Below are 17085 nucleotides of genomic sequence, written 5' to 3' on the forward strand. Positions count from 1 at the left end.
AGTACGTTGTATATGTATTGCGCGTTTGGCTGCTTAAAACTAACAACCACAAACTAACAAAAGCCACGAAGACCAGGCTCGTGAAGACACTCATATTCCCCATATTTCTGTACGCAGCCGAAACGTGGACCTTGTGAGATAAAATAAAAATAAAATAAAATACGTTTATTTTTGAACATAAGATCATCTAGGTATCACTTATTCCACGTCAATCAATTCGAACCTGTAGGCGTCCCTACTCATCGGCAAAGAAGACAGAATTGTGTAGGCCGAGAGAAAAAGCCGGCGTAAAAAACTCTCGATACTCTTTTGATGTGGAAAGGCAGAAAATAGACGCTCTCGAAATGTGGTGCTTGCTTGAGGAGAATGCTTGGGGTATCGTGGACCGAGTTTCGTACAAACGTCTCTATACTTCAAGAACTCGGTATTAAGCAGCGTCCATTATCAACAGTACAATCTCGCATCCTTACATTCTTCGGTCACGTATCTCAGTGTGGCGATCAGTCCTTAGAACGCCTTGTCGTCCAGGGCAGGTGGAAGGCACTAGATCGCGCGGCAGGTCACCTACACGATGGACTGATCAGATTAAGTCTGCCGTAGGAGAATCACTGAATCAGTGCAGCAGGATGACCTCCAATAGGCAGCGGTGGCGGAACGTCGTGAAGCGTATCACATCTGCGCCTTCTAACACATAGCTATCACGATTGCTCTGAATAAGAAGAAGAAGTTTGGCTGTTTATGGTAGTTTATAATTAGAAAGGACTCTAAGAAATATCAAAAACACGCAAACTAAAAATATGCCCACATCTTCCCATCACCGCTGATTCTCAGTTTACCCTTATCTTGGACTTACAGCTCCACACATTATACAACTGTATAGCTATCTACCATAAACGAGTCATCCTGTAAAACACTACATTTGTTAAAATGACTACATTAATATCGATTAATAGCGTAATTCAATTTTTGATGCGGTATGTGGAACCAGCTGCCCACTGAAGTATTTCCGAACCATTTCAACTCAGGAGAAGAGAGTATCAATTATTAAAAGGCCAACAACGCATATGCGAGTCCTGTAGCTCCGTTGTCCATCACATGACATTAGGCGTATTATTTACGAAAAAATACTATATTGCGGCTTTCCTAGCGTGGTTTTCCAAACGACGAATGAAATTTTATTCAAATAGCAAAGAAGATGCTTAAGCTAAAATGATGATACCTAAAATATTTCTTTAGGTAAAATTAAATTTTCACGCCGCGAACTGCATCCGCAAAGCGGATTAAAACGATCTTGACACAGATACCATGAAATATTCAGAAATATCAACGTGGACAAACGAATTTTATTTAATTTAAGTTGAATGCTTTGTGCAAAGGTTTTGATTTTTTTATTACAAGATACGGCAGAACGTGATGTGCCTTGGTTTTGTTTTAGCAAAGTCAACTGCAAAGTCTAATTGCAGTCTTTAAAGTTAACTAGTGTTTCGTTTCTTTCTGTCATATTGTGTTTACGCTAAATATCTACAATTAGAGATTATATTATTTTTTGTTGAATTGAGGCACTTGAATGCCGTAAATGTGTTTTCTGACAGTTACAATGTTTTTTGAACATTGTAACTGTCACAAAATAATAAATGAATTTTTTTTAGATTTTTCTGTTATTTTTCTCTATAATATAAACCTCATAGTTCAAATTATAAGTTTTTAACTAAAAAATAAGGGGTTGATTGTAGAGGGTAGATGAAAATTAAGGGTTCTATTTCGTTCGAATAAAAGTTTAAGTTCGAATTCGCTTGGAAATACTTCAGTGGGCAGTTGGTTTAGTAAAGCGATTGTAAAAAATTATCTTGAAAAAAAGTAGCCCCCGTTGAGTCTGCATTTAACAAATAATGTACTTTATTAGCATTCCTGTTTAAAATAACTTTATTAACTACACGTTATTAAAGAGATATTTTAAAGCTACAAAAAGTTTGCGGGAACATTGTGATTAGCTTTTTACATACTTGCGGTTCACATCAACCTCAAGTAGGGTGACAATTTTTTATTTATTACACGATGTAAAATCTTAGCTTTTAGCTTTAGCTAAACGTTATATTAGATATTAACATTTTTATTACACATAAAATAATGAGCTAACATGAAGTAGACTTTTTGTCAGTTCACTCAGTGATTTAAATGATTAAATTAAATTACTTATATGTTAAAAAGTTTTATTTGATAATTTTGTATTTTTTTCTTCTTGTGTGACTTATTACACCTTTAACTTGCCATTTATGTGATGTAAAGTATCGGAAAGTCGAATATAATATTAACAATAACGCATAATGAAATCCCCGCCTCGCATCATGACGTTTTATCCCCAACCATGATATAGATGAGACATTACATCAACAATGAGCATCCTTCCTTTCGTTTGTAAGGGCGGATTCAGTTTTGGCACCAGGAGGGGGTCACATAGTCGTAGTTTGAAATAAAATCATTATGTTCAATTAGTGGTCCACCTAAGTCCTGGAACCAGCTCAAGGTGGGGGGGGGGGTCATGGGGGTCATGACCCCCGTTCCGCCGTGTTCGTAATGTTTTGCTAAAATCAAGCCATTGTCGCCCCAGCCTTGATCACTCTTATTAAAGTAAATCTTACATCTTTTTGACGTTTGACTTATTTGAATAGAAATTGGATTTTCTGAAATCAAAGTAGTTTATCAACTGAACTCTGAATGATGTATGATATATGTCTTATGCTATTTATAATACTTAGTTTATTTCAAAGTGAGTTTAATTGTATTATATTGTATTAAGCATATTACACGTTAGCTTATTAGTAGTGTATGTATGTCACTAAGACAATATTACTCATATATCGTTTATTAGTTTAAAACTATTGTTTTAAATCAATTTAGACTAATAACAAATAAGCACAATAGTGCAATATTGAACTCTCAATTAAAATAAAAACAAACATTGAGCGTCATACATCAAAGTCGTCGTTTGTTCGGGAAACTTCTAAAACAAACATATTGCTTCCAGCGATAGACATTTTTCATTTTCCTTTTTTGTTTAATTCATTTTATCTTGTCAGTTATTTATTTTTAGCAAAATCAAACTGTAATTTTAATACATATATAAACCAACGTATAGTCATAGTTTATTGTAGTACAATATACTATGACTTCGGGTTTGATATCCGGCGATAATAATAATAATCGCTAGTGCCGGATCTCATACAAAAGTTTGATTTTTTATTATTAAAATGTCTCTATAGGTTATAAGATCTTGGCTACTACTACTATGACTTTCCTCAATTCTAGTGCAAAGCATACTTTACTAAAACAATGTTTATGTAAAAAAGTAGGTATATATGTATATGTAATAATAGTATAGCCTTTTATTCAGATCCACTTTTTAGGTATACTTATAAACATAGATTACATTGAAACTAAGTATTAGAAAGTTAAGAAAAAACTATACGAATATTTGTATCTTGCTGGTTTCCTCCTCCAACCTTTTCCATTCATACCTTTCTTGCCACTCTGTTCCACATCACTCCTGCCACTCGTCTCGTGATAATGGTTTTTGTTTTCCTTCTTGCTCTTTCTATTTTTGGTTGGAGGGTTCCGGTCATTTTCTCCCTCGGGGACCGCTGTCCGGATTGGGAGAGTCTATACAGGTTATAATGTGCGAAATTAATAAAACTGATATAATTTTTGATATATTTTAGATAACTAAAAACCATTATTTAAACAATTCTTACAAACTCATCTCTTAAATACCACACATATCTTTAGAATGTTTGTGTTGATCCTAATAAATTCTGCTCCATAGGACTATCAAACTAGACAAAATGAACTGGTTGCTTATCTACTCATAGTTATATAGGTTATTTTATATACCTTTATTTTGACATATTTCACACACTGTTTCAAGGTATGTTAATTTTTTATAAACATTTTACAGTTGCAATATTTGTAAATCTGTAAGCATCTTGCGTCTACAGAATAATTTAGTTAGATGCTGAATTGTTGTACATATATGACTTACGCCTATTTTATTTTACATAGTATTCATATATATCATCAAATCAATGCGTATAAAATATTAAAAGACTATTTTTTAAAAGTTCGGAGTTTCTTCTTCATATGAAACTACAATTTTGAAGTTGAAACTAAAGCAATTTCTTTTTTATTCCGACTTTTAGTAAGGCGAAGTGAAATAAATGATTTATCTTTAAATTTACTATTTAAAATAGAACTTAAAAGTACTCTGTAAGTTTGGTTATATTTATTTCATTTCAACATTTATAAACGTGAAACATATCTGTAAACCAAATCTAATTTAAAATCTGAATACAAAGAAATAAAAGTTTATATGGAATGTGTTTTCCCTCGCGATTTCAGACAATTTAGAATCCGCTTTACAGTAATACGTTCTGTACATTTGAAGAAAAGAACTAGATTTACGAATTTCTTAATATTAAACTTTAATCTTTCTTGTTGACAACGGCGAAAATTACATTTCTTTAACTTGATTCATTTATTTAACAATACCGTAAAGCTACATTAGTAGATTACTCATATAGCAAAAGATGTATAAGAAAAAGTGTATCTAGTTAACTAGTTAATGAAATATCGATAATAACTGTCTAGAGATTTAATTTACTCTCTGATTGAACTACTTTACTGTGACATATCTATTATCTACGTTTTTTTGCTATACCAACTATCTCATACATATATATTAAAATGTATTATTTTTTAACAAAACAATATAGTAAAATCTTAATAAGTTACATTACATATAATGCAACCACACTACTTTTGTAGGAACGTGACAAATGTATACTAAAGTAGTGGTTCAACTTCCTTTCTTATGTTGGTTAACGTTATGATGTCTAATAACTGACTGGGTTGTACCATTTGTTAGGCGCGTTAACAAATATCTGAACGATCTTCCGCCATATACGTTGTATGCTCTTGATGTACAGAGCCAAACGTCTGTACGTCAGGCTCAACTCGTTTTGTCATCTCGAAAAAAGTGCTCGACTAGAAGAGAATTTACTTTTTCTGCAGTATTTTGCAGTGTTAAAAAATCTTTTGTCATTACGTATGTCGAATACATTTCACATTCGCCCCGTTTAATGAAGCTGGGGGAGGCCGGGTACAATGCTTGCAGGGATACGTCAGCATCCCTTCTTTTAGACGCATGAGCCCCTGTTTCCCCGCTGAAGCGACTGCATGCCCAGAATTACACACGGTGCAACGGCGAAGCTGTGGTCTGATACGGCGACTTCTTTATGACGCATGACGGCTTCGCAGATTTTTTTGAGGATTTCCCACCTGCCGTCACTGTCCTTGTAACTGCTACTCTCATAATGTTAGCAAGCCAAGTATTAATCTCACCAAGTATTAACCATTTCATGAAAACAATTGATAAAATTACATTAATTTAATGTTTTATATAACTTATTGTGATTACGGGCAGGCTCTAGTTTTTCAGTGCCCCGCAGTCCACGCCGAGAAACTGGCACAGTAATTCGTGCTGGTATAGGACCTTAAACTACTTACATCATATTACATCATAGGCTATATGCATATATAAATTAATTGGTGTAAGGATATGTATCAATAAATTCATTAAAGAAACTTATATACATTCACTTACATACATGATATGAAATTCATCGTGCGGGCCATGTTAATTCAGTTACAATTTTGTTATAGAACTTGAACACACGACCTCCGACTCGAAGTGAGTTACAATTAATTAAATTTTTTTTGATGTTCATAAGTGCTTGTTTGATACTTGTTTACCTATATGAATAAAGATATTTTGAGTTTGATTTCAGTTTAAACAACTTTTACCACTAATTATATTAATAAACTTAATTCTATTATAAATTTATATTACAAAGCATTTCAAAAATCTCCGTAAACAAGTTCACATTCCCCATATTATGGTTTTCGTTGAAAACTTCTTATTAGGGTCGTACCCGCGTAACGAAAATATATTGCCTTTATAATTTGATTAGAAATCCTGACGTTAAATTAATTATAAAGAATTTGGAAAATTATTTTGCTCATTTTAAGTTTTATAATCAAATTTCAATTCACACATATTTTTCGTATTAAACTCTGCTACTCCTTAATCATACATACGAATTCTTTTGAATCCTTGAAAAACTATGTAGCTGTATGAATTGTATGTATGTATGTTTGTTTAGGGTTTGCTTACTTACAACATTCTTCACTTACATAGTAATAATAACAATAATTAATTCTTAAAAGGCCGGCAACGCACTCGCGAGCCCTCTGGCATTGAGTGTCCATGGGCGGCGGTATCACTCAACATCAGGTGAGCCTCCTGCCCATTTGCCCACTGTTCTATAAAAAAAATGATAAATTAAAGTAGAAATTTAAGCGTGGAAAGCACCAACTCTGGAGTCATTGATGTTATCTACCAGGCGCCATTTAAATATTTAATAACCTCCTTGCTGCACCTGAACGATTCTACTCGAAAGGGAATATCAAAGTTGGAGATAAGACTTGTATATTTGAGCCGTTTATCAATTTCCACCTGCTCTGCTGCAGCTTTTGTGTTATTTTTTATAGTTTAAGAATATTGTAAATTTTCAGTTGGAAATAAATTATATTTTACTCAAAACTTAAAACAGTAGTATATTATATGAAATAAATCACGCTGATTCATGATAATTTGTCAATGTAATAGACAAGTATTTGGCCTCCTGTGCCTGACATACGCTGTTGACCTTTTGTGTCTAAAGACAAACCTCTTTAATAGTAGAATGTTAAAAAGAAGCATTTTTATATCAAAAATCTGTTTAAAAATATTAAAAAATCAATTCGTAGATAAAGTTTAACTGACGAGTTGCGTGTGTCAAAATGTATATTTAATTGTGCCTGAGGGAAAACTTAACAATTTTAATTTTTATTAAAGCTTTGTGGCATTTTACTATTTGACACTAGATTTCGTTTAAAAGTACATTTTTAATAAGTGACAACAACAACTTGGTCAAACCAATATTGTTTCGGACTTACAAGGAATTATGAGGCTATTAAGAACAACATTAGTGAAATAGATTTTTTTTGACACATGGGCACAAAAATTGAAGTACTCTTAAAGGTTGGCGCACAGACGGGTATCGAACCTACGACCTGAGGGATCACTGAAGCCCCTAGACCAACGCTGCTCTCATTTTAATGCTAAATAATAATAATATCAGCATATGGTAAGATTACCTGTTAAAATTAATCATTAACGACTCTTTCCAATGTGACAAGGGATAAATAAAACGCAACAATTTGTACTTAACAAACACTTTAATTATATAACAATAATAGTTATCAAAATAACTACAACATTGTCGTGCCGTCACTATCATATACCATACATACAACATCAAGTACAAGCAAGCTATTTTGCCATACAATACGAATATGTAACAGACTTTCTTTAATTTTTCCAGTTTCCAATAACCCTAGGTGCAAAACTCGGAGAAAATTTAAATGAAATAAATTTTCTCCTATTCATCAAAAATAAATCGGTTTCATTGCACTGTTGATCAGTGTTCTCTTGTGTCGCTTTTCACTAGCGCAGACATAATTTGACAGAAAGTGACGAATAGTACATTAATTAAATAGTGTATTTAGACATATAGTGCCTGCTTAAGCCCGAAAAGTAAATCAGTAAAATAAACCTATTGTTGACTAGACAATTCACATTAAATATAGTTAGTAACTAAATAATTATCCAGGACTTATTAAATAAATTAATAATTAACAATCTGTGAAAACTGGTTTTTATATGGATAATCTCCACGCCAGACGCAGTAAAATTTAATGGTTACTGACACTGTCTAAAGAAACGGTTTAATGTGACACCAAACTAAAAGAAAACATATTTTTCTCTAACAAGAGAGACTTAAAAATTATGTATATATACCTTCGAAAATTATTAATGATTTATTCTCAAATATTGTTATGTACCAATAAATAGCTTCGTTATTGTTTTTTATCAACTCTATTTTGATTTTTTGTCAAAAACTTTGGTATATTTTAATAATGCATACATTTTTTGATTCCTGAAATGAAATATATAGAGATTCATGAAACTATATAGTATTTAAGGATTGCGTTAGAAACAAAAGTGTTATTTAATCAAGAAAATAGAAAGTCTGTTACATATGATTAATAAATCTATTTAATAGTGAACGAAGTAGGATTTAAGATTTAGTAAATTTTCTAGAGAGAGAAAAGTTACAATAGGATATTTTAGGATAAGATTTAGGATAACTAGTTATCTAGATAAATTGCAATTTTCATACATTAGATTGTAAATAAAGCATTTAGAAGAATTGTTAAATTTAGATACAGATTCCCCAAGGGTATTTTTAAATATCCATAAAATCGTTAACAAAGTAAGGTTAAATTGCTTGTTAATTAAAAGTGAAGAAAAGATTTTATAACTACAAATTAATATCCATATCAGACATCGATTGATTCCTTGGGTAATCTGTGGAAAATCTTATATTTAAATATTAAAATAATCTTTAAATACATCTGAATTTTAAACAAAAACTAAACGATGCATAAATAATTTATCTATAGTTCATGCTCTAGTTAAAAATACTTCAACGTTTGAAGTTGCATTTAATTCTTTATAATACTTTTAATAGTGCTTTGAATTTCGTTGTAATTTTATGTTATCTAAAAATATATTCTCGTGAAATAAAATATTTTAAAATTAATGGACGTTTATTTCTGGCATTTAACAGACTATATTTAGACATTCTTTAAAAAAAAAACATTCTGTTAACAAACACAAAACTATTTGACCAACTCTAATATATGCTACAACCTTTAACATCATATTTACGTTAAACTAAGTTGTATAAGAAATTATTCCGACAATTATTAGTTATTATATTATTTCATAAATTGTATCGTGTTAACAATTACGTGAAACAGAAGATTTTCGACTTTTTATCATACCATTCAAGCTTTTGTGTTTGCCTCGGTCCAGAAATAACCGGCAGGTAGATGATCAGTTCAAATTGAAAGTCGATGCCGTAAGCCAATTATCCAATAAAATGGGGAAATGCACAGCTCGCAAACGTGAGACTCGTTTAGCTAGTATTTCCTCGAAGTTGTCACTTTGATGGCTCTTGTCGTAAATACTTGACCAACTCTAAAACATTGAAGTCGTTCTTTATGTGGAGGACCCTACTGGGGCTGAATCAACTATATCACAAATAGTTTTTGTTGTTAGATTTTTCATGATTATCAATCCAAATCAGTGACTTTACTTCGTATCTTATAATCACACAAGTGTTTACAGGACATATTCACAAACTTGATATATTAATAATATTTATTACATGGAGGACCCTACAGGGGCTCATTCAACTATATCATAAATATTTTAATGGTTTTATTAAGAAATAATTTGTGTTATCAGATTCTTAATGATTACCTTTAAAACAATCCAAATCCGTCACTTTAGTAGTGTTTTATAATCACACAAACGTATACCAGACATATTCAATACAAAGTTTGACTATTTATTCATATCTTTTGACATTACATATTTGTGGAGAAAAAAGGAAGCCATTTTTAAATTTCCCCGCCTTACGGGCTGGTACATTTCCGATCCTTTTTACTTTTATTTTATATAACTTTGTTCTCACACACTATATTTTAAGCCGAGCAATACCTCGATTAATCACCGTTAGGTAAAAACCTATATCGTATGTTGTAGAACAGCTTTCAATGGCGTGGGAACCTTTATCGAATAATAGTAAATTATGGCTTAAACGACAACTTTCATTCCTACCATTAAAGACTGAAGCTTAGCAGGCTTTGTTTTATATTAAGTTAATAACGTGTTTCCCGAAACTGATTTTTTTAAATATCTATAGCTCGTTTGGCGATAGCGTATATTACAAAATTGAACAAAATATAACAATTTTTTTTAGATGAAATGAAAATTACAATTTCAAAGACTAAATCTTAAGACTGCGAAAATGTAAAAAGTTTCTAAGTTAAATAAATTCGAAACGAACTTGGTCCAAACTCGTAAATGACAAAGTTACAAAAGCTAATACCTCCGGAAAAGTTGTTAAAATTGTTCGTTGTAAATGTAATACAAATAAATATTGTAATGTAAAGTTCAATAAATCGAAAATTAATACATTTTGTAACTATAAACGTACATCAATGATAATATTTTTAAAAAGAGTGGAATATACTTACTATTCAGGTCTATATTATATTATTTAGAAATGTTTTAAACGTACTTTATTATAAAACATGGACTGTAGATAGAATATCGTATTTGTCAGCACGGTAACGGATACTATTAAAAAAAAATATTGTGAGATATAAAGTCCCTGGACACTATGGCAGGGGTAGGAGTAGAGTAAAAATTAAAAAAAAAACGAAAATTATTAACGAATCGTTAACCATGATAACAAACTCTACATTAGGCCGTGTTTTATAATAACTCGGATATTAGCAATCGGAAAGGCAGAATTTTATGTGATGTTTTAATAAATACTAAACGAAAAGTAATGTCATGATAAAAATAAACGATTTCGCTGTTCATCTTGTCCAAATAAAATTATTATTCGTGTATATCTAATGCATTAAAATATCTAGCGGTGTTATCTACATTATAGAAGTGTCTAACACCTGAACCAATTAATTAATCCACAAACAAAGATTGAAAACAATCTAAGATCAGACCGTGACAGTTGATTGATCTCCTATCTGCATCCCAATAACCAAACCCTACGAAGACAATCCATTTTTGTCGAAGTTTAGAATGCAATCTCTTCCCTCGCTTCGATATTTGATAAGCAATATAAACCAAATAAAACATAAAACCGTACAAATAACATACAAATATACATGTCTATGCTTAAAACATATCAAATAGGTTTTTAATTAATTTAAAAACTGGTGTAAGTTAAAATATTACGATAGGATATGGCACAGTTGTACTGTCATTATCATACAAAAGTCTATCCACATACACCGTTCCGACTTACGATGGATAGCTTGTATCGACAGATGGCTATTACATTCCGTCGATTGGTTATCGGCGTACATTTATCTTTGGATTAAGATGTCTATCTCAGATGGTCAATAATGGATTGAGATAGGTTATTGGGTTTGGGCGTTCATGCTTCATAAAATGATAGTGCTCTCGAAAATTAGACTTTGTTAACTAAGCAGCTTAGCGATTTTGTGGTCTCATAATATTTAAATAACTAAGTATGTGATTTAAATTATAATTAAAATGAATGATTGAAGAGTATGATTTTATTTAAGTATATTGTAGAGTTTGTACTACAACCTTTTTAGGTCTGGGCCTCAGATTTTCTAATGATGACTAATGTGCCACCTAACTTTTTGGGTCTAAGCAAGATCACGATGTTTTCCTTCGCCGTTCGAGCGAAAGTTAATTGCACACATTTAATGAAATCCATTGGTGCATAGCCGGGGTTCGATCTTACAACCTCCGACACTCATGTCACTAGCTCAAAATTGCTGATTTGTAAAGTAAAGACGATAAACGAAACTATCTTTCAATTATACAAGAGCGATGGGATCATGTTATGTTATGCGTGTTACACAAGAGATGCAGCAGACCAATCAAAATCAACTATTGTTTATCGTTACCATAATATCCCCTAGAGACGTGATAGCACATTTTTAAATGATGTGTTACGTATACGTCTACGTATGAGAACCCTCTGGGTATACTACTACCTTATCAAAAAGGATTTATATCGGAAATCTTATTTTGATCTTAGTAAATACTAAGATCAATTTGAGACGAGACGATATTAATAAGTCTTTAATATATACTTACATAAAATTAAAAATATATTATATTTATTTATCGGATTACCGCTCTTATGAAGAATTTGAAAAAAAACTTCTATTAAGTAACAAGTACATGAAACCACAAATTCGCAGGTCCCTATGACACTGAACACATTTTTACATCAAAGACATATTGAATAAAACTATCAAACACGTCATGACTACGACTAGATCTGAAATCCTCTCAAGAGAGTGACTTATATATTCTTCTATATAATCCCACAATTACTACGACACACTATACAGATATATTCTCTATTTATAATCTAGTTAGACCTTTAACCACAGCCCTCAAGGCTTATAAGCATGCCACGCCGATTGGAATGACGAATTCACATAGTAATTTATTGCATATTTTTATGAGCAAAGGTGCAAGATGCTTATCTAATATTAAGGGCATGGCTGAGTACGAAGTACGTTTGAATACTGCCTGTATTTTATTTAATAATATTACATATTAATAGAAAACACTTTATTGAATGTAGATTCAATCCGTTGATTTTAATTGTTGTATTATAATAAACTTATAATTAATTATAAGTTAAATTATGTATTGTTATTAATAATTTAACTTATATTTAATTATTTATAAGTATTGTTATAAGTTTACAATAATACACAGCTTTAATCCATTTATAAAGCGTTTTCTTTAAATACTTTACGGATGTTATATATTCTTTTAAGAATTTTGTGGTTCTCTAAAGTAAACCAGGTGAAAAAATGAGGCCTATGTTTACGTAAAATTTCGTATCGTATTGAGCCTAAGAATTTTTAATTCATAATCAAAACCATTATAGAAATGATTAATTCAATTAAGTAACAATGAAATTTAAAGTCACGTTATTCTTAGGTTTTTATGTCGTAATCCCAATCGCATGCTTTGCTAATAATAAACTGCTGCCATCCAAATTTCTACATCTTTGATGACTTATCTACACCTATCTTATTTACGTAGATACACATGTGAAGGCTTGCCGATGTCTTAAAGTTCAATCAGCTGTGTGTTGCCATTCCAATAAATTAATGTGCCATTATAGAGAAAAGCACATTCTAAGGAAGAAGAGACTCGCTACCTGTACATATTTTGAGCACAATGCCTCAATTTGCAAAGAACTACATATTCAACTAGTGCCTTATGTTTAAAATTCACACCCGTCCAGTTAACGAAAAATGAACTAACTACGGCTCTGTTTATACATTTACGAATAACAAATTATTTTAAATGTATAGTAAAACTGGAGTCGAATATATGATACATCGCGAAAAGGGGCAGATCAATTTAGAAACAGATACAATACTGTCCCAATTGAGCTGTCCCATATCCCATGTCCCAGATACTGTCTCATTCCCGGCGCGAGCAATAAGTATTTTTTCACAAATATTTGATCTTGTTAAAATACTTCATCTTACTCAAAGATCCATCAACAGAAACGTTTGATGCCAACATTGGAGGCAACGAGAAATTTTTAGGATGTTTCTAGATTTTGATTGGATGTCAAATAAATTGATTATTCGTAAAATATTGAACGTGACTGTATAAAATTTTTCTATAAAAACAATAAATATTAGTAACAAAATTATAAATTTTATATTCCTAACTACGAAATAAATATGCATATTAGTGTTTAATCTAAATAAATTATTTTTATGACTACCTACTCACTGGACAACCAACGTTTTAAACTTTTATTATTGGATTGAAATTAATTGTATAAAATTCTAAATAATACAAAGTTTTAATCAAATTACTGATTACGCGCGCAAACTTGTCAACAACGTTGCTATGGTAACCAGTGTATCGCTTCATTAATAATAAATGTTCTTAAACAAAACAACCTATTGTCTAAAAAAAAATTTTATCGGTTCAGCATAAATCTTGCCAAACAAATTAATTATAGTTTTAACTAATAGTTTATAATTAAGTTCAATCCTATACATTTTAATACTCATAAATTTGGCGTCTCATGATTGGCCAATTCGCCCGTCGCACGCAAAACGCAATCTGATTGGCCAGAATCTGACAATTTACTCGTCAGTGATTTTGACGTATTTGAGATGGTCGTATTTTAGAATCCCTTTATAACGCCATAGGCTTCTAAGCTAGATAATGTGAGGTAAGTTAACCATAAAGAAAAGAAGAACAGAGATGTGATTATTTTGACACCGCGCGGCCCGCCCAGCTCACCACCCACTGACTTTCGCCTGCGCAGCATGAGAACTATCACCACCAGTGCCGCTTCAGAACAGAACATCGTCACGCTGAAGGCAAGGCTGGAAAAGAAATTATGTCAAAAACATCATATACACTTGACCATTATAATGATTTAAAAAATATTATACGATCGTTTAGTACAACTTAATTTGTAAATACATTTATTAATTCTTAATAATGACGGATGATATATATATATATATATATTTGTTTCAAGTCCCTTAATAATAAGAATTATTATAATTAAAAAAAAAACAAAACAAAAATATCTTTATTCATATAGGTAAACAAGTACACTTATGAACGTCAAAAAAAAATTACGTCGAAGCTGTATCAGCACTTATCAACCGTCATTATGAAGAGTAATAAATATATTTACAAATTAAATTATATTAAATGTAGATTTAAGATTTACACCTGAGCGTTCTGGATGAAACTATTTTTACCACTAAGACCAAATTAATTAAAAATTACATCTTTCATAGCTCATAAATTACTATAAACTCTTGGTTCATAATACTGGCGTACGTATTTTTAATGGGCTAATGTTGCAAGTTGTCATTATTCTTGGTGTATTTTATGTATCTCTTACTTTCCCGGATCCACGTGGAATTTCTCGTTCCGTGTCCAATGCACCACGGCAGCCAAGGTCCATGCTACACCGATGCCAAGGAAGACGTTCACTGCATTCGAACCAGTCACATTTCCCACTGACGCATCTGCGTGCTTATCTTGTATAGCGGCCACTTTACTCGCGAATGTATCTAAAATTTATATTAAACTGTAAATATAGGTCTTTACAGAATAAATATATTAATTTTTAATTTGAAATAGTTACAGATTTTACTTGTATAGGTATGTGAAGACGGCAGTCTTAATTTATATATTTCGTATTCCTACAGCTAATATAAATTATTTACAGTCAAAAAATAATTATACTAAACGTAGTACAGCTTATGTAGAATAAGAACATAATAAATACAAAAAGGTTCAAACATTTACGAAAGGAAAAGTCTATAAAAATAAAAAGTGCGTGCGTACAAATTAATTAATAGTCATTAATTATTACTAAGGCAGGAGCCCCAATAGTTGATTATGTACATATGATCACTACATATATTTGTATATCTATATTCACACTATTTACACACTGCATACTGGAAAATTATAGTATAAATAAATAAAAAATCTGCGTTTACTGCACAACATGTTGTGCGACAGAATTGTCATCTATAGTTCTAATATAAAAAAAAGTGTTTATTCATTTTAAGTAGGTACATTATCATTTCTAGGTGTAAGATTTGAAAACCCTTTTAAGTAAAAAATACCTTTAATAATAAAATACTTTTAATACAATCAATGTTATTGTATTAAAAGTGTATTAAACTAACTTATCCAAACCAAGAACATAATAATTGAAATTATAAAAACATGAATGAAATGAAATTATACTTTACTGCTGTTTTGTTCTCACGTGCCCGCCTCTAAAGGGCTATCGAAACCTTTTCGTAGCCAGCCTAAAAGCCTTCTCACATTAGTCGAAATATAAATGGGGTTTCATAACCGTAAACGCCAGGCAATTTTTTCGAAAAGGATTGCAAGTTTTCAAGGAGTTATGAAGATAATATCATCGAATTTTACGATGTCTATACATATATTTATTTATTCACACTTCTTTGCTAAGAAACACAAATAACACATCACATAAAAATTACAACGGATGCAACGGGCGGTCTTATCTCTTCCAGGCAACCCTAGTAAAAAAAGAAAACAATAAATAAAAATAATGAGTGCAAGAAGTGTATAACCAGAAGTTATATAAAAAAAATATATTTATGTTAATCTATAGGACCTTAATCTAGAGAAAAAAAAGAATATTAATAATTGACTAAAGCTAAAAAATAGTTATATACTATCTATATAGTTGCCATATTAACATAACAAATTATGATAATATTTATTATGTTAATATTAAACTTTCAATACATTCGAGAATAAAATCAATTTATTATGTAATGATAAATAAATATAACACGTCCTCACGCAAGCTTTACACCCTTGATTTGAGAATTAGTGGTAAATGTTAATTTAGAACCTTTTTTTAAATTGACGTTATTTATTAGTATAGAAGGATATCCTGTAATATTAAAAATTCTAATTTCATACTATGTATATATACATATATGCTTCACAAGTTACATTTCTCATTTAATTATATTAATATATAATTACAAACTAAAAATATATCTAATAACTAACCTTAAAATTTAATTATTAAAAAATATTATTAAAAGGAGTCCCTTTAGGCAAGGTTCCGAAGATACTAGCAGCGTTCCCTCTTTGAATAGCTAGACTAATTCTTTGTGCGAGGTAGCTGCCAGCTCTTCGTTCTCCTGTGATGTCGACTAACCTTTTTGATAATTCCCTAAAAAGCTTTAATGCGCTAGGACCCCACGGACCAAGGGTCTCGACACCGAATGGGACAAAATCATATTCAGAGCCTAGACCCCTGTATTTGCAGACTTTAGCTTTTTCAGCCGCATCACAAGCCGCATCAGCTCTCTTGTTAGTTCCATGAAGATTGGAAGGGGCCAGTGTGTCTGAACAGGTGGCATCCCATACCAAAACCCGACCCATCTTCCATGGAATCAAACTCATACCGTCCGGTCTCTTGCCATCGTCTCTAGCAATTCCAGTCGGCTCAAGTAGATTAGGCACGTTGACGGTGGCAAGGGACCGATGTATGATATCGTTGAGTGCGGCATGTCTCGAGAAGCGGCCAGCACTTTTTTGACATGATAGTCCGTGATGTCCTAGTTTGTCGACATCACTGCCACAGGGACAAGTATGAGGAGCGCAGACCGGTACCCCAAGCCGCAGACAGGTTGCGATTCGGAGCGTGTCAGGTTCAAGAAATGTTCCTGTATTTGACGAAGGGTAAGCGTGAAGCCAATAGCCGGCCTCATGCGTAC

At 31.7% G+C, this 17085-nt stretch overlaps 1 protein-coding gene across 2 annotated transcripts in view; it reads right to left on the reverse strand.

Annotated features, from left to right (window-relative positions):
• Positions 1-11734: 11734 nt before the first annotated feature.
• Positions 11735-17085, reverse strand: part of LOC110994155 (sodium/calcium exchanger 3) — a 71835-nt gene continuing 66484 nt past the window's right edge. For both annotated transcript variants that reach the window (XM_045630103.1, XM_045630102.1), the window contains exons 7-8: positions 14706-14877; positions 11735-14172 (exon numbers count right to left, since the gene is read on the reverse strand). In XM_045630103.1, coding sequence (XP_045486059.1) covers positions 13968-14172; positions 14706-14877 — 377 coding nt within the window. In that variant the 3' untranslated portion in view covers positions 11735-13967. The remainder of the gene's footprint in view (positions 14173-14705; positions 14878-17085) is intronic.

This window comes from Pieris rapae, chromosome 11 (assembly GCF_905147795.1).
Source record: "Pieris rapae chromosome 11, ilPieRapa1.1, whole genome shotgun sequence".
Taxonomy (NCBI): Eukaryota; Metazoa; Arthropoda; class Insecta; order Lepidoptera; family Pieridae; genus Pieris; species Pieris rapae.